This window comes from Passer domesticus, chromosome 5, assembly GCF_036417665.1.
Source record: "Passer domesticus isolate bPasDom1 chromosome 5, bPasDom1.hap1, whole genome shotgun sequence".
NCBI classification, from domain to species: Eukaryota; Metazoa; Chordata; class Aves; order Passeriformes; family Passeridae; genus Passer; species Passer domesticus.
In genome coordinates this window covers 52,953,960-52,976,254 of record NC_087478.1, presented here as the reverse complement: position 1 = coordinate 52,976,254, position 22,295 = coordinate 52,953,960, and the positions used below count along the sequence as shown (strand labels likewise).

Here is a 22,295-nt window from a genome sequence, read left to right as displayed (position 1 = left end):
AGCCTAGCAGAACACTGATTTAGCTATATTGGCAGAAGGTACAAAAATAAGCTGCCTTTCTTTTCCACTTCTCATTTGGGACAGCTTCCCAGTTCAGAAAAAGGCTGCAATGCTATATTGCCTCTTGCACAGAGCTGAAGATCAACATCTGTGTGCAAGCCTCAATACCAGATTTCTCTTCACTTCTATAATCAATATAAAGAAAGTGTGGCTGGAGTTAAGGATAAAAATTTGACCCACAGAGTATTCATCACAGCCCAGAGAGGAAGGACATTAAAACCTGTAACCTAAGGAAAAACTGAAGTTTGAAAAGCACCTATTTCTTGTTTGTAATCATGCTGCTGCCCATTAGCTAAAAGATGTAATGAATCAGCCTGGGCTGTGTCCTTGAAGCTGTGTTTTAGACAGGGAGATTCTCTGCACTTGAAGAGATCCTTAATCAACAAGCACAGGGGACAGCTCACTAAAAATGTCATCTCCATTTTGAATATTTGCGTACATCACCCCCCATCCTCTTCTTTAAGTGCTGATACTTTGGGGGAAGTCCTCTTTTGTTCTAAAGCAGGAGGAAACAGAGCATTGATGGGTCAGGCAAGTTTCACGTTACTAGAAAAAGACAGACTTCTTTGATAGAACACTTTTTGATAGATTGTTGCAATTCCCCTAATTTGTGAGGACTGCACAGTCTCATCTCAACAAAAAACCACCAAACCCCACAAATCTGCTGTTTTCCTGTCCAGCCATAACCCCAGTCTGCATCTGCAGAGCTGCCTCTCCAATCTGCCATCACCTATGGAAGGCAGGGCAGCCACTTTCTCCCTGGGCCTGTGGCTCCTTCACCCACAACATGACCATAAGGGAAATTGTCATGGTCAGGAAGGTACAATGAGAAATTGAACCTGGTCAAAGAAAGCCAGAAGTGTTCCTCTACCTGCAAGCCAAGCCTCTGAACATACAGACCCTTATAACTGGCAAGCTAAGTAATCAAAGCAGGAACTGGCCTTCCCACCAAACAGGATTTTTCATTGCTACACATAAACCACACAGGGCAACGTCTGACTTGTCTCAGGAGAAGAACTTAAAAGTAGGATCCCACTGGATTGTACTGGAGTGAGCAAGAAAGAATAAAGATTTGCTTTTTTGGGTAAAAATAAAATACATAAGTGGGGCATGAGTGGGAGGGATGTAGGCAAGGCTTATTTGTCAAAGCCTGAAAAGAGTAAAGCCAACATACCTGGGCATTCCCCATTGCTGCAGATCCACATGCCACGTCGACAAATGCTAGGAAAGAGAGTAGGAAGTTAAGCAAGAGTACACGAATATAAATCTTCTGTTGCACATTTTTCCCAAAAAACTGTACCAGGGAAGTTAGATCAGTCCCCAGCATCCTTTCCATCTCCCATAACCTCATTTCTTAATGTATTCATCCTTTCTTCCCATTATTTGACAGCACCTGCTGATAATATGAATGGGTATGGTTGCAGAACTCAAGGATTTCTGTTTTTCCCTGTTAAAGCTCTGTGTTTAATGGAATTTTCAGCTATAATCTACTGATGTGGAATGAGTTCAATGCAGTTCTCAAGGTATATCTATCAATACAACAGAATCACAGGGGAAAAAATGTTTGAAGGGACTTCTAGGAAAATAATTTACTACAATCCCCACCTCAGAGAAGGCAATGTCAAAGCTGGATTAGGTGGGTAAAAACCTTGCCCATTTGAGTTTAGAAATATCCAAAATTAGGTCCTACAGCTTCTCTGAGCAGCTGTCCCAATACAGCACTGGAGAAGGGAGAATTTTTCTTTGTGTCAAAACAGAATTTTCTTTGCAGCTTGTCTCCACTGCTTCACAACCCTTTCCTGTTTGTCTCTGAGAAAAGTTTGGCCCCATCCTCTTGACAGCCCATCTTTAGGCAGTGAAAGTTGCCTCACTATCCCTTAAGCAAATCTATTCCCCTTTGCTGCTTCTGAGATCACTTCCAGTGTCTTCCACAACCGTCTCTACACTCCTTGTTTCAAGAGCTACTATATTCTTCTCATTCCTTTAATTATCCCAGCCCCTGAAAACCATTTGTGGGGAGGCAGATTATTGAGGATGTTAAATGCAGAGTCAGTGGAATGACGTTCTCCACAGCAGCATCAAGTTTGAGTAATAGGAAGCAGTAACAAAACACAAGCAATAAAAAACCCAGCCTGTCAGGCTACACTCATCTCCCAAGAGCACTAAGGCTGAACAATGTGGCCAAGCTGAAAGCTGCAGAGAACTGCAGGGAAAAAGATAAAATGCTAATGTCATGGTTATGGCTTGTGTTCTGGGACACATGGTGCAGGTAATGAAAAGCTTCTGATTAACAGGGATGATGCACAGACCACCTTTCTTCTGCATGTCATGGCCTTCATTGAGTCCTCCTCCTTCTGTGCTCCAATTGGAAACTTCTGAGTAAGGAGTTGTCCAAACTCCTTGCACAAATATGTTCACACTGAACAAAAAACCAGATCAGGAATATGTGACTAATTCCTCTTCCTTTCTGTAAAGTGCTGGTTTTCCCCTCCAGTCTGGTACTCAGGAGTGAAAGAAAAATTGTGAGCCATGCTAGGAAGACTCATTAGCCCTGTAACAAGTTCCAAGGACGTGCCTTAGGCTAACTCCTCTTGGAAAGAAATGGGGTTTAGAGGTTAAATATACATAGGAAGTCAAAACAAAGACACCATCGCTGACACTACCCAGACATGGGAACCTGCTGGTCTGTCTTATCCACAGGAAACAGGTAGTTCTCTGCTCTTTGAAGGATTGTGACCTTCATGTTGTTCTATCAGATCAAATATCCCTTTAAAAACAGAGCTGATTTTGCTTTTGTGAACAGCTCACTTCTTGGAAGGGGCTGGGAATTCCAGTAAGAGAGCAAGCCCTTTGCCAGTGAAAGGAAATTTTTTTAAGGTAGATTTCTAGAAAGATAATGCAAAGCAGTCTCTGACCAGTGTGCAGTACTTATCTACAGCATCCACACCAGAGCAGCACAGGGTTTACCATGAGTTGCAGTCCTGGGAGATGGTGAAGCCAGGAGGATAATGTTTTCCAGAGTGGATGCAGGAGCAGTCAGAGCTTTCAATGCAGTGTTCACCATCAAGAAGCAGCCCCTCTGAATAGGTCAGATAGCATCAGACATCCATATCACACACACAGGGACAGAAACATAAATACAATTAGATTTTCTTGTTCTTCACAGCCTTTGCCAAGACTTCATATGCATTATTATCCATACTTAGTCACAGACAGCAATAAAAAGGAATGAGGCTTGCCAAAAAGCCTCACAGGGCCAGGTGTCTGCTTTCCTTCTGGTGCTGCCTCTCCCTCAGACCTGGTGAACAAAGCATTTCTGGTGCTCCCAGAAAAGCTCTTTGCTTAGCATATCCTCAGGTCCAGAACACATGTTGGGACATAGACAAATTAAACACAGGGAGCACAATCAAAGTTGATAAGAGCTGGCCTGGGACATGACTGTTGGAAAAACCATGAACTTCACTGGCTTCAGTAAAGGGTGTCCTCACAGGTCTTGTGTTTGTCACAAGAGAACCAAAGATGAGTCAAAATGAGGAATGAAGAAACTAATTTGGACACCATTTATGTCTAGGAGAGACAGTCTGAGAGAAAGAAGCCACTTCTGAACTTCTGCAGAGGCAAAAAGCAAAAGGGCCAACTTCCCAACTTGGGTCCAGCTGCTGAGGTTTCCATATTACACAACTATAATTACCTGTTCTATAGAGAGAGCTATTTATCCTCCAAGGATAAACAGAGGCACAAAGGAATTGCGACATTTTTCTAAGGTAGAAACTTGTTCTTGCTTCTATTGCTAGTTTATAGTGCTTTCTATTCAATCCCTATATTGAGAGAGAGTTGATATTCCAACATTTTCAAAAGAGCTGCTGTGGCAAAACATTTGTTTTCTTGAACACCCCTCTGCCTTCTCTTTGAGGGACTCCTTCCAATTGCCTGCAGAGATTTTTGGCTCTTTTCCTTGGGAGCAACAGTCATCACTGACAGCAAGACCCAGATAAGTCTCCTTTCTCCTATTTTTCCCATAGAGCTGCCTGGAAAGAGCCTGGCTGTTGAGAAAATCCTTCCAGTGACAGAGAGAATCACAACAAGGTCTGAGCATTTAAGAGTGCTGTGGCTCTCCAGAGAACACAAGAAAACAGAATGCCTGCCTGCCTTTTTTTCTGGCAAGAGTAATTCCATTTACAGGAATTAATGTAACCATGAGTGGCATTTAACAGAGGGGAAAAAATAAAAAAAAAAAAGACATTCATCAAACATTGTGGAGACCCTGGGTGGGGGGGGGGCATTCCCTAGTCTAGGGAGACACAAGAAGCTTCCTCAAAAAGCTGTTAGACCCCATTGGCTCCTTCCCCTGTTCCTTAGGCTGTTCCTCTGCTCCTGAGCCACACCTTCCCTATTTCCCTGATTGGCCCTTATCTTTGTACTGCTCCGAGACCAGGGTCAGCCCCAGGCCCCTGTATAGAGAAAGCTGGACCCTCCGTGTGTGTGTGGGACCTGATCATCTCAACTCGTGGCTGAATTAAACATCTGTGTTTGATTATTATAATTAATAATTATGCAAAGGTCCTTTTTGCTTCCTTACCCAGGACTATACTAGCAGCAATTCAGACTGCTACAAAACATCCTTCAGATCCTGTTTGCCCTTGGAGCACTGGAAGAAAGCTAAGTGAAGGTAGAATCCTCATCAAAAATTCCTCTAGTCATTTGTCAGATCCTCCTGGTTTTCTATCAAACTCAAATCCAGGTTCTTCCTTTCTGGGTGTGCAACAAATAGCAGTAAAAGTTTTGAACTGCTGATTGCTATTCTTATGCCCTTCACCCTTTCTGTGGAACTCCTGCTTCTCCGCTTCTCAGTTCCTCTCTCCTTAGATCTTTCCCATGCTGAACAGACCAATGCATCTACCAAAGGAAAAGTACAGCAAGAGCCCTTGTGCAGCCAGAGGATTCATTTCCTTCAGCTTTCTCCAACACTTCCAGGACTGCACAAATACAGTGGCTGGATCCTTCAAAACAAAATAATCTCCAGAGGTCCTGCCACACTTTTGAACCTCCAGCAAGGAAAAGATTGGCAGCTAAATGGGAAACTACCAAACTCTGAATGCAGTCACTCCTCAAACAAGGCTGACGTTGTCATTATTGCCTTGTTTCGGAAAGCAAAGCTCTGCAAGCCTCCATCACACTTGGCATCTTGTACAAGGCGACACTAAACACCTGTGTGCATTCACAAAGCTCAGACAGGATGAAATGCAGAGACAGTCCTATTCAAAACAAACAAAACACCCAATGAACAAAATCAAACAAAAAAAAATCAGCTAGAAATGGAAGCATATGGAGCTTTGGAGCCAGGAACCAAGCTCTCCTCCCGCAGTTGTTTTAAGTACAAAAGACAGAAGTAGAAAATTGGTGCAGCTGGGCTGTTCCCTTTAATCAAATCAAATCTCCTGTATGGAAGATTCAATAATAAATTATCCACCTAAATCATAAAGACCTTTGAATTTGCAGTGCAACCACTACAAGTACTGTTTTTCTGCAAGAAATTCCTTCAGTGCATTCTCTGCTGTTTCTTCCTCTAACTGTATTTGCCTCTAACCCAAGCAATTCAGAAGGAGTACATCAAAGGCAAGCAGTCTCTCACCAAGAAATGAAGGCAATCTTGGAATATTAGTTGGTACTGATTTTCACAGAAACATTTACTTTTTAGTTGGCCCTGAAAAATGGCCCTTTCATGGAGTGAGCATACATGTGCTACAGAAACTGGATTATTCTAGGGCATGGTCCCAGAAAAAAAAAGAAATGTTTCTGATTTCAAGAAAATTTAAGGGAAGACACAGCTTTCTCTCTTCTAATAAAATAGGTAGCCTGACTGCCAAATGTTTCTCTGTAAATAATCCAGTAAATAAATTACCAGGGCAGCTGCAGCCATCAACACATTGTCCATGACACACTTCATTGATATTCAGACTCTGGCAGGTTTTGGCACATGGGGATACACACTCCTTATATTCCATGCCAACTGGACATCTTGGCCCTGAAACAATTAAAAGAAATTAGAAATGCAAATTCCTGAGTAACTCTCAAACCAACAAATCCTTTCATTATCAAGGGCTGAACCACAGAGACACAAGAAGTCATGTCAACTTCCAAATGATTATTTTTTTAGAAGCAGAACATTTTAGAAATATTTGATTTTCAATTTGCTGCAATATCATCTGTCAAGTAGCATAGTAAATACTCAGAGGTTAAACCAATTTGTTTTCTAATAAATTGAGTCTTAATAACTAAACCCAAGTGCATTAAGAATAATCAAACCCAGGGAGAAGTTTTGCAATAATATCTAAGCAATTTGGACAGACATGGTTGTTTTGCACCTGTAAGCCATGCACTTACTCCACTCATTTGTGAAACTATCCTGTTTGGTGTTTCCAGGGAGAACCAGGAGACAGTTAAAACTCTGAAATCCCATCCTACATTTTCCAGGGAACCACAGCTCAAGATAACACCCATGCCTGGTATCTCCACTGCTACCATTATCTAGGCCAGGCCATTACACAAACACACTATTACAGGCATTCCTTCTCTTCAATGCACACACACACCATGTCCTACAAGACTGCAGGGGCATGAAGTGGGAAGAAAAGGTTAGAGACTGCCCTTTCCAAGCCAATCCTCTGCTGAGGAGGTGGGAGGGTAACGAAGGAGTGATCTTGCCCTGGGTGCCCTGGGCTCGGGCACCAACTTGCACAGTGTGCCCAGCACTAGAGCCCTTCCCACACAGCAGAGCATTCCATATCTCCATCATCATCTCCTGAGAAAGCACCATAGCACAGATGAAGGGTGATAGAAAATAGAGCTCCAGCTGTGGTAGTGGGACACTTGCCTCTTTCTTGACTCAGGAGAAAAAAAACAAACTGCAGCTCACGAATTCAAGGGTTAGAAATGAGCTCCAAAGCTCCTGGGATCACAGAAAGGCTCATTTCACTTGTGCCTTTTAATCAGACTTACAAAGAGCCATAACGAAAATGGGTTATCTGGCTCACACCCTGAGCAAGGAGATGAGCTTTAATAGATCCTTTTATGTCCCAGTGGAAAGGTAATAAATTACTGCTAGAACTCAGTCTGTACAATCCCTAGAACAAGTGGCTGGCAGCATCTTGCTGCCCTAACCACAGTCTGAAGGCACAGATTTCTTCAGTGGCCAATACAAGAATATCTTTACCAGAGAACCAAGTGTTGTCAGTACAAATCAGACAGTTTATCCCATTAAGTCAATTTACACAAACATTCCAAGGAAAATGTCCTTTCTCATAACAAAAAACCATATGAAAATCACTGAGAACAGGATATTAGTAGATTTTTTTTAATTATTTTTTGAATGCTTTCTATTTAACCATGGTTCTCAGTGGTAGGTGCAAACATGACTTTTCTTCTACAAATACAATCTATCTCAGTCAGTCTGTGCTCTTCCCTGTTGCAAAACCTCAGCACAGATGAAATCAGGACCTCTGAACTCAGCAAAATTGGGTTAATTAAGGCAGCAGTTCAAGATGCAATCAGGATCTCTAACCTAGACAAAAATTAGATTAGAAAAGGCAACACCTCAATTTTAAAGCAATTCAATCAAGAAAATAAAGGGTGAAACAATTGTATTTATGCAAAAACGTTAGAGAGCATTTCACAAAGATGCTGACTTAAAAAAATACGGCCTGGAAAATGTCATACATCTGAACCATATGTAAAATAGCACCTAAACATCCTAGTCTATACCTCTGTGTATCAAATAAGCCTTCACTGACTACGTACACTGTTGTGGGACATGTAACAGCTCAGGCTCTTCTTTATAAATAGTTCAAACAATACTGTCTTGGGGACAAGAACTTCTAGAAGAAGGTGGGTGATGGAGAGCTGAAAGGTGGAGCGAGCAAAGGTACTTCCTATAAACGAACCAACTTCCTAAAAAAGCACCAGCTGCTTTTAGCTGCAGGACAAAAATCTGCAAGACAGCAGCCTAGGGATAAACCTGCCAGCTTACTGCACGAGCTCTCTTCAGGCCACCCCTCCAAAATGATTCCTTCATGAGCGCAGCTCCTGGCGTAGTCCAGAAAGGCAGGACAATGACAGTCCACACCCTGGGGACAGGCACAGATGTCCCTTTCACAGAGGCTGATGTAGGGCTCAGGATCCACTCGATGGTGGCACCGGGAGAAGGTCAGCGATGTGCTCAGCAGCTGGCAGGTTTCTAGGACACCCTGCACGAGAAGTGAGGGGTAAAGGGACAGAGAGAGAGAAGGGGACAAAATTACTTCCTATAGTCTCAGGAAGACAAGGGAAATCTCAACTTTTTCAAACACACCGTCACCACTGTTGTTAACACATCACAGCTCTTATTTTACACCATCATACAGTTAATAATAGTCAAGAGCTAAGAGTGAGCTCTACCCATTAATTCATTACATGCATGGATACATTAATATACTTATTATTGTAGAATAGAGTGTCATATAAGGGATGTTTCACACAGAAACACATCAGTCAGTCAGTAAAAGGATAGAGGCATTCTACTTCCTTTGGCTTCCCAGAAAAGAACTGGATGGTGTCTGGATTCCCAGGAAGGTGCACATAGCAACAGAGGGGAACTACGGTAGGTAGGAAGAAAAACAACCAGACAATCTTTTGGATAACAAGTGACCAGAGCAGGTGTCAGAGGGAAAGATTGAGTCTGACTGAAATCCCAGGAATGAAATTTGTTTTCCACTTCTGGCCACACGTTCCCATCGCTCCTGCTGGCTTGTCCAAAGCACAGCCAGTCAATTTAGCTCAGATAAATAGGAGAACAATAGCCCTGGGAAGAAAAGCAATTTGTTCTGCTTTTCTCCTGAGTAAAGTCAGCATGGTGAGAGCCAGTGTAAGGCAAGGACAGCACAGGCAATAGGAGGAGGTATCAAGACCTCTTCTTTCAGACAGCAGAAACCTGAGAGGAAACTCAACTGTATGTGAAACAAAACCTAAGGAAAACTTAAGAGTATTATTAAATTCTCCACAGGAGGCTCCCAAATAAACTCTTTTGTGCACATTATGCCACAGTTCAATGAGTCTGAAGTCCCCAGAGCAACTTTCTGAAAGGATGGCACTGAGTTTAGCTAAGAGAAAAAACAACCTTCTGATACAAGCCCAGCACAACAAAGAGTTGGAACATAACTTTCTTCTATTTATTTGTCAGTGTTTTATGTAAGCAAATGTAAACCATGGTGTATTTTGTAGATGTTATACTCAGTGGTTAAAGGGCATATTCTTCATAGTGGTTCACAGTTACAATTCAGTACTTCTAAAAAACTTTACGTGTGTGAGGTGACAGCACATACAAGCTGCTGTGTAAAAAAAAAAATTAAAAGCATCTCATTTTCTGGGAGATGAAAAATGGAGATCAAAAAAATCCCAAAGGAAAAAATAAAGATGACCTCTCTGAATGGCAGCTATGGCATTTGTATAGGAAAACTGCTGAGTAGAAAATACCTTTTTATTTTGTCTATAGGGTGTTTTGTTCAGGTAATCAACTCAAGCTAGTACATGTCTGAGGCAAGACAGAATTTCTTGCTTATGAAAACAAACCAATCAGAAACATCTACTCCATTTGGAATGTATTCCAAGTTTAGCAAAGGGCTCAGGGAACAACCACATGTGCAAAGAGGTTTTGGGCTTTCTGAGAAAGGACTCAGGGAACTTAAAACAGTGCTGAGAGCTGGACATGGCGAAAATCAGAAATTCAGCTCCAGCTTGGAATAATTCTGATCCCCAGACAGCACCCTCCATGCTGAACCAGATGGGAAAAGAAAAAAAGACACTAGGAAGCAGGGGGGAGCAGGAACTACATAAATGGTGGTTGGTGCTGCTCTAAGATCCACAGAAATAAAGAAGAGTTGAAAAGGTGCCCTAAGGGTGGAAGTAACAACAACAGAAGCAGCCAAGAAAGCTATTAAAGTAGGGCTTGGAGATGAAACTGATAAAACCAAAAATGAGCTCAGAGCCATTCAGAGTATGAGCAGTACAGCAACTCCTGGACCAAAGCCTTGATCCAGATAGTATCAAGTGCAGTAGGAAACCAGTATATGCAACAATCCTGTTTAGGGGCTGAGCCAATGAAGTTTCTTAAGGAAATATCCTGTTAATACAACTCAAACAGCAAAACTCGGACTGTATATTCCACTAAAAGGAACATTTATAGACGGGAAAGTGACTTAAAAAACAAAGGAGATTACACACAAAAAAATTAACCCATTTTTCTTTTCCTCTAGTTCTTTGGTCTTGGATTTGTTCCCTAAGAGCATAGTAAAGGCTGAGCTCCAGCTGATTATTTACAAACCAAGTGATATATGTTGAAAAGCAGCAGTTCATTTTCTCTATGTAAAGATTTTCTTGCCATTCAAATTTCATCAGATTTTCCAGTGACTTTAGGAAAAAAGTTATAGCTGAAAATTTCCTATCTTTCAGATATATCTCAATTATCATGACAAATAAGCTGAAATATGGGTAAATCCAAATAGATGCAAAACCAAAAAATTTCACTGTGAGGATGGTCAAAGAGAGGGTATGGAACCAACACCCTTGGAGATAATTAAAAATGTGAGTGGACAAGAACCTGAGCAGCCTTACCTAGGATGGCCCTATTGGAAGCAGGGAATTGGACTCGATGACCCCTTCCAACTCTAACTATTGTGCAAATTATTTTTATTTTCATTCCTTCCTTTCTTTAAAACTCACTGGTCAGGCTGGAGTAAGAGAGGTCCTTATTCTTTAGTTTAGAGGACAGTGGTGAGTATTAGATATTTGGCAGCCTCAGCCACTGCTGTAACAGTCCTGCTCATGGAACCTGCTCCACACAAAGAAGTATTTAAACCAAACAGACTGGAGAGTGAAGCCTCAGGCTGAAACAGTGCTTAGGTTAAAGGTGGCTGTAAGATTAAAATTAGCAGGACTGACTGCAGTATCTGAAATGCAGGTAAAGGTTGTAAAATTTCTCCTTTCCCTTCCCTTCTGCACTAGTCCGATTTTAAATGTTTTTTTAAATAGGTTGGCGGGGTCCTGGCACTGGCAACCCTCAGCAACCACACAACTTGCTGACCTTCCTTCTGCCCCAGGCCCACCACACAGAGCTGGAGGTGGAATTTTGTACATTCTTCCCATTTCTGTGGCATTTCCTTCTGCTGCTGCATGAACTGCATTTGTCCACAGCTCAACAATTACCATTAAAGAGAGAGAACCTAACAAATAACAGAAGAAAGCAAAGACACCCTCTTGTTCCCTTGAATTTAAACCCAATGGTGTGCAGATACACCTATGGATTCTCCAGAACACTCAAGAAGGGTATATTTTGGTGCTATTAATTGGGTCTAGTTTTTCAGAAAATATATTTCATGGAGAAAGATTTAGCCTCCCACTTTCTCAAATTAAAAGCATCCAAACCCAGTATGTTTAATACACCAAACGCTGGCTGTATGTTTCAGCAGACTAGGTAACATCTGAAAGAAATCACTTTCCTTGAATGCTGATTAATCTGACGATGAAAAATGAGATTTTAGGTATAGTGGGCCTCATTTTCACCCATGCAATATATTATATTGTATAGAATGATTTGGGTTGCAAGGGATATTAAAAATCCTCTAGTCCAATCCCCTGCCATGGGCAGGAACACCTTCCACTTGACCAGGTTGCTCCAAGCCGCATCTAATCCGGCCTTGAACACATACAGGGACAGGGCTGGACCTCTGAACCTTTGCTGGACCTGCCTGTGACCACAACCATGATGAATTATGGTCCAAAGCTGAAAATTTCTACTTGTTTTCAGGTCTGGGAATAATGCTATTTCTTTATTACATATGGAAGTATTCAATGGGATAATTGGGGAACTGGTTTTTTTACCAACTGCAGTAAGAGCTGAATTTCAGCAAAAGCAGAAATTAGATGAATTTTAATTTTAATAATTGTCACATCTAACATACAATAGGTAGAATTTCCTAATAAGAGAAGAAAAAAGGAAATAATACAGTGACCTCTGGCCACCACACACCATTTCTGTTAGAGGTGAAACCTAAAAAATAAAAGTAATGTATAAGAACACAGTAATCAATTGCAATGCTTTAAACCGTACACATTTTTGTTTTCAAGGCTGCCTTGTTGCCATCCTTTTCCAGATCACTCATTTGTACTTCCAGATCCAAGTTACCCATGCTGTTGGTCATCTTTGAGCCTGTTAAATTGCAGTACCTTGTTGAACAGCCTAAACCAGTGAAAAAAAAGGATCAGACAATGCAGTGAGGCTCCTTTTGGGTAACTAAACATCAGCTGCAGAGGGCAGGGCAGGGTAGGAAGGCTTTCTTCCTCCCTCCAACACTGTCCAGTTTGGAATGCTCTCTGGATCCTGAGGCAAGGCAGCTAATCACACTAAGTGTGTGTGTGTTTTAGAGGTGGAGGGCAGGGAAGGGCCCTGGCAACAGTGGGGTAAGAGGGTGAGCTGGTTCAAGACTTCTCACCTGACACTCAGAGCTGTGTCAGCTCTGAGACAAAACAGAAAGAAAGACAGAAACTTCCAAACAAGACAAGACAGAAATCTCTAAAAAAAAAAAAAAAAAAATTAACATTTTTTTAGGATTTAAAGATAAAGGAATAGCAAGGCTTTCTGATTCCACTGCACAGAATAGTACAATGGTTTGGGTTGGAAGGGATCTTAAAGATCATCTCATTCCAGCCCCCCGGTATGGGCAAGGATACTTTCCACTAGCCCAGGTTGCTCAGAGCCCCATCCAACCTGGCCTTGGACACTGCCAGGGATGGGGCAGCCACAGCTTCTCTGGGCAACCTGTGCCAGGGCCTCACCACCCTCTCACAGCAAAGAATTTATTCTTAATATCCGATCTAAATCTGCTCTCTGTCAGTCATTACAATTCCTGCTGAAAGAAGCCAGAAGCCATCTCTCTAAGGATGCTGCTGGCCAAGGGGGGGGGGGGGGCGGGGGGGAGGACAGAGAGGATAAAGAAAACCACAGACCTACCCAGTGTGGGGGCACTGGGGTGGGAGGAGTGCCTTGAAGCAGAGCTTTTGTTTTCCTCACCTAACAGCTGACTGCCTGGCAGGGAGGGAGGCAGGGAAACCAAGGAGATTTACATTCCTGAAGCTGAAGCAAGCAAACAAAGCACACTATTAAAAAGCCCTACATTCTTCAGCAAGCACTTGTTTGGCTGGACTTCTGTTAATAGTGCTGTGTTTATTCTTGCACACTGAATAAATTAAGGCAATGTTAAATGCTGTGAGCTTATGAACTCACATGAGAGAGAATATAATTTTCTTCAGTTTGTGGGAAAGAAAACATTATCAACAAAGCATCAATATTTAACAGCATTTGTATAAAATCCAAATTAGTTGTACTTGACCCATCAGACTGGATTTTACCCTGCATGCCACTCCCCATCCTCAGCTGCAATGTTGACACTTTCTAAACTCGCTTGAACAGATAAAATTCCAGGGACCACAACCAGTCACAAGAACCTACCCTTTCTCTGGAACTGTAACCAGGTTTAAAGAATCATAAGATGGTTTAAAGATGGTTAAAGATCACATAGGTACACACCCCTGCCATGGGCAGGGACACCTTCCACTAGCCCAGGTTGCTCAGAGCCTCATCTGACCTGGCTTTGGACACTGCCAAGGATGGGGCAGCCACAGCTGCTCTGAGAAACCTGTGCCAGGATCTCTACACCCTCACAGGGAACAATTTCTTCTGGATATCCAATCTACACCTGCTCTCTGACACTGTGAAGCTATTCCCCCTTGTCCTGTCACTCCAGGCCTGTGTCAAGAGTCTCTCTCCATCTTTCCTGTGGGTTGCCTTCAGGCACTGGAAGGTCACAAGGAGGTCACCCCAAAGCCTTCCCTTCTCCAGGCTGAAGGATCCCAAATCCCTCAACCTTTCCTCCCAGCAGAGCTGCTCCATCCCTCTGACCCCCTGGCAGCTCCCTGTACAGTTGAGCAGCCCTGTCTCTAAAAAAGCCTCAGCCAGGTTGGAACCCTTCATGCTCTGGTGCCTGGCACCACACACCTTTACTCAAATCAGGTGCTCAGTCTGCCCCAGCCATGACAGAAACACCCCCCACACACCACCTCTGCCCAAGCAAGAAACATCAACTGGAGATTTCCAACCTGAAATCACTGTTCTAATTCCTCAGCCAGTTTTGCAAGTAGTGAAGCTGAAGTGCTGAGGAGTACGAGCATCCTTCACTGAATTCACAACACATCTGAAGCATCCCCATCCAAAAGCTTAATGGAAGTAGAAAGAATCAGAACTCCACAACTTGTCCAACTCTTAGTTGCCCTTTTCCAGGTAGCTTAGGAAACCAGCACTCAGGTTAGCTGGAGAGCAGATATATTCCAGGAAGTGCTACTACTCTTAAGAAGCTATTTGTGATTAGTTTAGCAAATACCTGTCTACAGGACTTGAACAGTGAGAAACTAACAACTACATTTCAGCCTCAGTCACTCTGGTATAAATCTAAACCTGGCATCCAGGAAACCATTCTGATTTACAACAGAGTACATGGAATCAGTTGTAACCCCTCAAGGGATGAAGGCTCAATTTACCACAACAGTCATAACCTGTTAACACCACATGCTTCAGTAAATATTCAAAGCTACTTTCTCCCCTGAGCTGGTGACCATCTGCCTGCATCCACACCCTGTCTAAGGGAAACAAGAAACTTGTTTGTACTTATAAAAACAAGGGAAAAAAAAAGGTTGATGCAGCATAGGGGGTCACAGAGTTGGCCAGGGCAAATAGTTCTGTGTTTCTTCACTACATCAGCACTACTATCTGTAGACATAGCTGAAGGAACTTCCTCCTGGGAAGGGAAATAGCCTGGTGATACAGAGCTTTTGGAACACCAACAGAAAACATCTCCTCTGTCAAAAACTGCCTGGCTGGAGCATCTCCCTCCTCTGCTGACTCCCAAGTATATGAACTGCAACAAATTCACAAATACCATTGGGGGAGGCAGTGCCTACAGAGGCTTCAGAACTGATGCTTCCCTGCTGGCACAATCAGAAAGGGAATTCCTCATTCTGCAGGAATCACTGAAACACACCTTTTCCAAGTAACATCATCATTTCTTTGGCAGTAATTCACACTTCAGCCTCAAACATACAGATGTTTCCTTTGTTTGTCTATTTAATGCTTGGGGTGGGGGGAAGGGGAAGGTGGTTATAGGTAGGTAGGTAGGTAGGTTGGTTACAGGTTTAGGATGGATAACAGAAAAGGTTTTTCCCCCAGAGGGTGCTGGGCCACTGAAGAGGCTCTCCAGGGAATGGTCACAGCCCCAAGGTTGCTAGAACTCCAGGAGTATTTGGAGGACAATGCTCTCAGGCACAGGGTGGGATTTTGGGGCTGTCCTGTGCAGGGCCAGTAGTTGGAATCAGTGATCTTTGTGGGTCCCTTCTAAATCAAAATAGCCTGTGATTTCTGTTCTTCTGCCAAAGGGCAGGCAAGTTGCCTTTCAGGTAGGGGAGGACTGAAACCAGAATGGCATCTTGCAGCACCAACCTTCTCTGCCATATCAGATGAAATGTTGCAGGTGTTGCTTGGAGTCTGCACTCTCTTGCAGTGCTTGTTTTCACTCTGCAAAGCCCAGGAGTTGGCAAAATCGTAACTGTTCCCCACCAGGGTCCCTGGGAATGAAGAAGAGGAAAAGCAACATGCTGTTTGAGGGGTTTTAGCAACAAGTGGGCATTATTGACTGCTATTAAGGTGATAGTCTGCTGAAAGCTCTCTTTAAAAATATAAACTGTAGTATCAAATATATTTTTATTCCAAACAGATTGACTGTAGGAAAGCCACTATCAGTGATATGGATTTTGTTCTGCTAAGGACATCTCTATGCTCAAGGACAGACTAAAGCCTGCGGAAGGCTGCTCCCACCTCCCTCACACCTGCATTGAACATGGTAGAAGTTGCTGCTGGTCAGCTACAATCTACAGGAGGCAAAGCATGCCTGCACATCTTCTTACCATTTAAAAGCTGTCAATAAAACACAAAACATATTAGAGAGGCAAACAAACCCATTTGCTTTCCCTAATTGCAGAAAGTATTAGCACTCTTGATCCCAGGTAGCCTTGATTTTTCTCCTGTCCAAAACGAAATCTTGTGTGCAAAGAAGCTTAACATGCACCATCATTGTTTGGGCCCATCCTCTTCCTGAGTAAGATGTCCTGAAACATGCTCCTCTGTCCCAGGACAAGCAGCTCCTGGCCCAGGCTTACCAAAATTTGCATCAATTTTGCATAAAAGCAAAGCTGAACAAGTTGGTATAGCTGTGACTTCCCAGGAGATGCAAACCACCCCTCTGCTGCTCTTGCTCCATCCTTCTGAGAAGGAGGATCCTCCCAGAGAAGGAATGTTTCCTCCATCCTCTTTTGCCACCCATGACCTTGCTGGTTCCAGGACTATCTCTACGCTATAGAGACTTCAGGCTTCCTATTATGGGTACCTGCTACTAAAAAAGTTTGTGACCCTTTTATAATTTTTTTAATTTTATTTTTTTAAACTCCATTGTGGTGCCTGTGAGAATATCAATTGCCAGTGTTAATCCATTCCCAAGACCTTATGTAGAGGACAGACTGAAATACAAGCCTAGCTGTATCTGAAAACCAAAAGAAACCAAAAGAAATTTGTAGCCACATTTCTCTTCACAGAGAAACACAAGGCACAACTTCCCAAGAATATTTCTGAGATTCACATTCTCTGAACCTCAGAGAGAGAAAAAACAATTCTTATCTCATTTGCTGTACCTGTGTTGTACCAAAGTAGAATGCAATATGGACATTGTTACCTAAAGTGATGATGTTTTGTTTCCTTGGCCTATCAGGGCCAAGCGTGTGTGTGTCAGGACTGTTGGCTGTCAGGAGTGCAGTTGTGCGTAGAGCTGAGTGCTTGGCAGATTCAGTTTATATGTAATGTAATATAGTATAGAATACTATATATAAATAATAAAGTAATTAATTAGCCTTCTGATATCCATGGATTTAGATGCATCATTTCTCCCTGCCACGAGGGTCGCCATGAATACTACAGAAATTCTTCCCAAGTATGCTATAGACTATTTAATAATACATACATGTATAGATAATGATTCCATTGAGCTCCCTGTTTAGTACAAACACAGGGAATATACACACCACTAAAACTCTTCCTAAAGTATGGGGTAGTCATGAAAACTGCATTGAGAATGCTAAGGCACAGGTATTAAGACCTGTACACTTTTTTTTAAACTAGAAATTAGGAGCTTTTAAAGGCAGCATGTATCAGGCCCACAGCAGATAGCAAAGGACTCCCAGGGAAAGGGGATAAAAGACACAAAATTTTCATCTATGCAGCCAGAACTTGGAACAAGGAAAGAAATGCAGCAATAAGAAGAATACAACCCTTCAGCTTACCACATATTATAAACAGTAAAGCAGCAATGCAAGCCAGCCTGAGGAGAAACAAGGTGCCAGATTTCCCTTTTGTTTGCAGTAAGGCAGCCCTTCCCTAACAGGTGTGTAACAGGAGCTGGGCTCTGCTCAGAAGCAGTGTTTCTCCAGCCCTGGATGCACATCCATGCCAGGATTCCTGCTAGTAGCTACCCCCAGGGGCTCCCTCACCACAGGCAAAGGTTTGAAGGTCAGGACAACTGTTGGCCTTAAAATACTGGTCACTTGACTTGCATTTCTCTCCTTCCATTATTTTTTTTCTTCTTTCTTTCTTCTTACTGTGCTTGTAAATTTATACCTCTTATGTGGTTCTTTTACACAACATTTGCATTATGTGATTTTAATTCTTTGTTAGCTGTATTCCATGACTCACACTTAAAGTGAATGGTCTGGAGAGCCAGTCATGTGAGGAGCAGCTGAGGAGCTCAGCCTGGAAAAAAGGAAGCTCAGGGGGGATCTTCTGGCTCTGCACAACTCCCTGACAGGAGGGGGAAGCCAGGTGGGAATCAGGCTCTTACCTTGCTCCCAGGGAACAAGGGACAGGATGAGAAGAAATGGCCTCAAGCTCTACCAGGGGAGGTTCAGGTTGGACACCAGGAAGAATTTCTTCATGGAGAGGATTGTCAAGCATTGAACAGGCTGCTGAGCAGGGTGGTGGAGTCACCACCCCTGTAACTGCTCAAGAAATGACCGGATGCGGCACTCAGTGCTCTGGTTTAGTTGACAAGGTGGTGATCTCTCAAAAGCTGGAGTCAATAATCCTAGATGTCTTTTCCAACCTAAATACTTTACTTATTTGATGAGTGTCCAGGAAGAAAAATAGGGAGGGAGAAATATCCCTAGCACATCTGACTGGTCTGGACAGAGCAGCTGACAACACCCCTGGCCTTTCCCACCTGACACCTCCATTTCCTTCTGCTGAAGAACTTGAGAAGGGAGAAGAGGAAAGGCAGTGGAAGGGACAACACAACAGCCAGCTAGGGTGGAATCTCCTTTTAGCATGCAAGATGGATTCAGGAGGCAGATATTAAAGGACAACACAAATCACACCTGCTCTTAAATCCCAGACACATCACAACACCCATGACCTTGCAGGGTCTTTGAGGAGAGGGCCACTCCCCCACCACCTGAGCAGCAGGCAGGGTCTCCAGGGATGTCCTGCTGGACTATGCCTTTAGTGCTCCAATTGCTGCCCTCATGTCTGTCTCCCTTCAGAATGATTTTCAGATTGGTGATGGCCACTCTTTGCAGCAAAATCCTTGTTCACTATGATTATCTGAACCTCCAATCACCAGTTCTTTCTGAAATCTGAAACTGGCACCAGCTTGTTTACTTTGACACTGATGGTCAGGCAAGCAAAGCATCAGGAATAACCACCTCATGCTCTGGGCATGAAGTCAGAAGCAGGAACCCAGGAACCCTGACCTCCTTTCCCTGGACCTCCTGCAGATTTTCCAAATGACCATAGGCCCATCAGATAACTCTCTCAGGCTCTGTTAACTCACCTATAAAAATAAGTGAAGAAATTTGATCAAGACACCACAGTCCTGTGAGTCTTAATTGGTAAACAGAGTCTCAACTTTCAAATGTTGGTTATTTATCAAGCAATTGGCGGGGGGGGGGGGGGGGGGGGAATGAAGGTGCTTTTTTTGTTCGTTGTTTTGGGGGCTTTTTTTAAACACAGTTTTACATTATTTCAGAGAGGCAAAACTATTGGTAAGGCTACCCAAAAATTGATTCATACTTTGCATCAAATTAGTGATATGAAATTACAAAGTCACAAGCTATAAAATCTTTCCTGCCCTCTCCAGTTCAATGAATGTAAAATCAGAAATACTGAACAGGAGAGGGAAAGAACACCCTCTAGAACTCTACAGCCTACTGATGCAGCCACACTCCTCACAACAGAAAGGTCTAACTTCAATCCCAGACCCTGAATAAAGCACATGGCCTGAAGGTGGCCAAATAGCATCTAGAAAGAACTCAGCTTCATTTTTCTGATAGGAGCAAAGGCTGGCAACCAGTTAGAAGTGCATGCTGAGGTCAGAAAGCAGAGCCTGATCAACTGGCAAGTCTTAGACGCCTTCACAGAATGACCATAAAGGACCAGACCTTATCTGGCAAGAAAGAGCAGAGAGGAAACACTTCATTAGGGTCTAGGAGAAAAACAAACAGACAAAAGACCAAACAAAAACCCTAGAAAGTTTCAGAGACATTTCTTTTTATATTTGAGTTATGCTTAAAAATTCAATAACAAACTCTCAAGGTTTGGCTTGGTTTTGTTTCCGTATCCAATAAACAAGCATGCCCATAGAATAAAATCAATGTTTTTTGTCAGTCTGGACAGGACATAAGCACTTCTCCACAGGATGAGCTATTGTAGGATCCATGTTACTGGCAGTGACTTAGAACCTCACCCTGTCTGAAGGACAGTGGGTCTGCAACTTTGGGAAAAGGTTCTTCCCCCATAAGGTGTTGGGGCACTGAACAGGCTCCCCTGGGAAATCATCACAGCCCCAAGGCTGCCAGAGCTCAAGACACATTTGGACAACACGGTGGCATTGTTGGGGTGTCCTGTGCAGGGCCAGGACTTGCTGATCCTTTCAACTTGCTAGGTGCCTTTCAACTCAGGATATTCTATGAACTCCAAAACCTACTAGAGAGGCTTTTTGGGGGGTTCACGAACTAACACCTAAGGTCTTCAAAGATCAGTCCCACCAGTGTTACTGGTGCAGAGTATCAATTTTATTCTCATCATCCAGAGCTCCAGACCTCAATAGCTGAGCATTCAAAGTATATACAGAAACAATGTGTGTTATTCTCTCATCAGATTCTCATCAGTTCTCCACTTCACACTAAAAACATAGTGAGGATTCATAAGAGCATCGTGACAACACCACATTTGAAGAGATTACAGAACAGGAGTATAAATATATCAAGAGAAAAGAAAAGCAATTACATGTTCATTAAGTTTTAAACACTCTTCTGTTCATGCCTCCTTTGTTAATTGCTGTAAGTGGCAATATCCACTCACAGAACAGGTGTTTTGCCTCTTCTTTCAGCACCACCCTAAAAGCAATTCAGATGTAATCATATATCATATTCCACTTTCTTAAGAGAACAATCAGATTAACTGTGTTCTTAAACCACAATAATTTCTTTCCCTAAAATATGGAAAAATCATATTTTCATTTGTTGCCATTGCATGTTATTCTGAAGCTCAAAGATCTTAACGCATCTCTTACCAATAAAAATCCATCCCAGAAATGTGATTTATTAGAACTGAGGCCCCAGTCTGCCCTTCACTGCCCTCAGATCACTAAGTCCTTATACCAAGTTCACATCCTGGGATAGGCTGACCTTCAGGAGATCTAATCAGCCTGAAAGGAGAACAACTAAAAACTTTAGTGAAAAGAAAAGGGTGAAATGCTTCACAGGCTCCCAAGAGACTGCCTACTTTTTCTGTTTAAAAAAAGATTACCTCTCCCAGCTGTTTGTGTTGCCCCCTACCTGGAAGCTAGATTCAACAGCGTATTACAAAGCAAACAAAAAAAGTGATCTGAATTATTCCATAACTGATTTGCTTGAAGTATGTTAAGAAACGCTCCAGTGAACCAGCAGAGCTGCCAAGGAGACAAACAGTGCATAGGTGTAGTGACGTCCCTCACTGATACAACAAATTCAAGCATAATTCAGCCTAACTCCTCCTAAATTAGTTTAAATGAAAGGTCTTTTGTATCACTGGAAAAACTGGCAGAATCGCTGACACACAGTTCTGTTCTTCAGGCTAAAATCAAAGATCTGCATATCCACACAGGTGGATAAACATGAGGAGATCCCTGACTTCTGTAAGAGATACAGAAAACACATTTTCTCTGTCACCTCTATTATTTTACAGCTCCTCCAAGTAGAGACCCTGTCACAGATTTTATTACATTCCAAAATCTGTGGCTGTGAATGGACTGTTTTTTTTTAAGAGGGAAGATACAGCCTCCAGCGTGTAAAACAAATACAGCATGAAACACATTTAAACACGAGCAGTAGAGAGGCCTTTTCTACAATTGAATAATTCAAAGTATTACAGTCGCCTTTTTTGGTTCTGCTTTTTCTAAGGGCCTTACTACTACTTACTGTCTCAAGACAAAGCTGTAAACTTCCTATCTCATCTCATTCAGACATCAAGGGATCCAAGCCCTGGCGAGCAGTTTTGTGACCAGAGATTCTTCCTTATTATTTATATTGCTGAAGGACAGATTATTCATTTTAACACACCATGAGATCTCTTTTTTTTCTGTACACTGCTTATGTATCCTGAGTGCCAGTAGGACACATCTCTGGAGCACTGCCAGGTTCCTTTCCAAGTTGCTTTGCCTCTCTTTTTACCTTCATTATAATTTATTTTTTATATACAACTTCTTGTTATCAATCTAATATATTAGTATTAACTAACTTCAAACCTCTCCTCCTCAGGTAAGCACTCAGAATTAAAAGACACTCTGAAATACCACAAATCAACACCAATCCTTCAAAGTCTCATTCAGGGCTTTTCAGAAACTGAGTCTTCACACAAAGGTGTACTGAGCAGCAAAGGTGGTCTTGCCCCTCATTCTCACCAGGAACTGCTGTGATATAAGGTGTACCCCGCATCCAACAGTCCTTATAGTTGGTGAAATGTCATTAAAAGGTAATCCCTTTAGAGAACAGCATCCACAACAAACCTGCAAGCAGCAGGA

General features: G+C 42.6%; 1 protein-coding gene across 7 annotated transcripts in view; it reads right to left on the bottom strand.

Moving 5' to 3' along the window:
- VWF (von Willebrand factor) overlaps positions 1 to 22,295 on the bottom strand; it is a 134,160-nt gene that overhangs the window by 91,086 nt on the left and 20,779 nt on the right. For 5 of the 7 annotated variants that reach the window (XM_064420511.1, XM_064420512.1, XM_064420508.1 and 2 more), the window contains 5 exons: positions 15,638 to 15,762; positions 8,075 to 8,303; positions 5,963 to 6,085; positions 3,028 to 3,139; positions 1,235 to 1,281 (listed from right to left, as the gene is read on the bottom strand). In XM_064420511.1, coding sequence (XP_064276581.1) covers positions 1,235 to 1,281; positions 3,028 to 3,139; positions 5,963 to 6,085; positions 8,075 to 8,303; positions 15,638 to 15,762 — 636 coding nt within the window. Of the gene's footprint in view, positions 1 to 1,234; positions 1,282 to 3,027; positions 3,140 to 5,962; positions 6,086 to 8,074; positions 8,304 to 15,637; positions 15,763 to 22,295 lie in introns of those variants that run through there. The other 2 variants (XM_064420509.1, XM_064420515.1) reach the window with 2 other exon arrangements.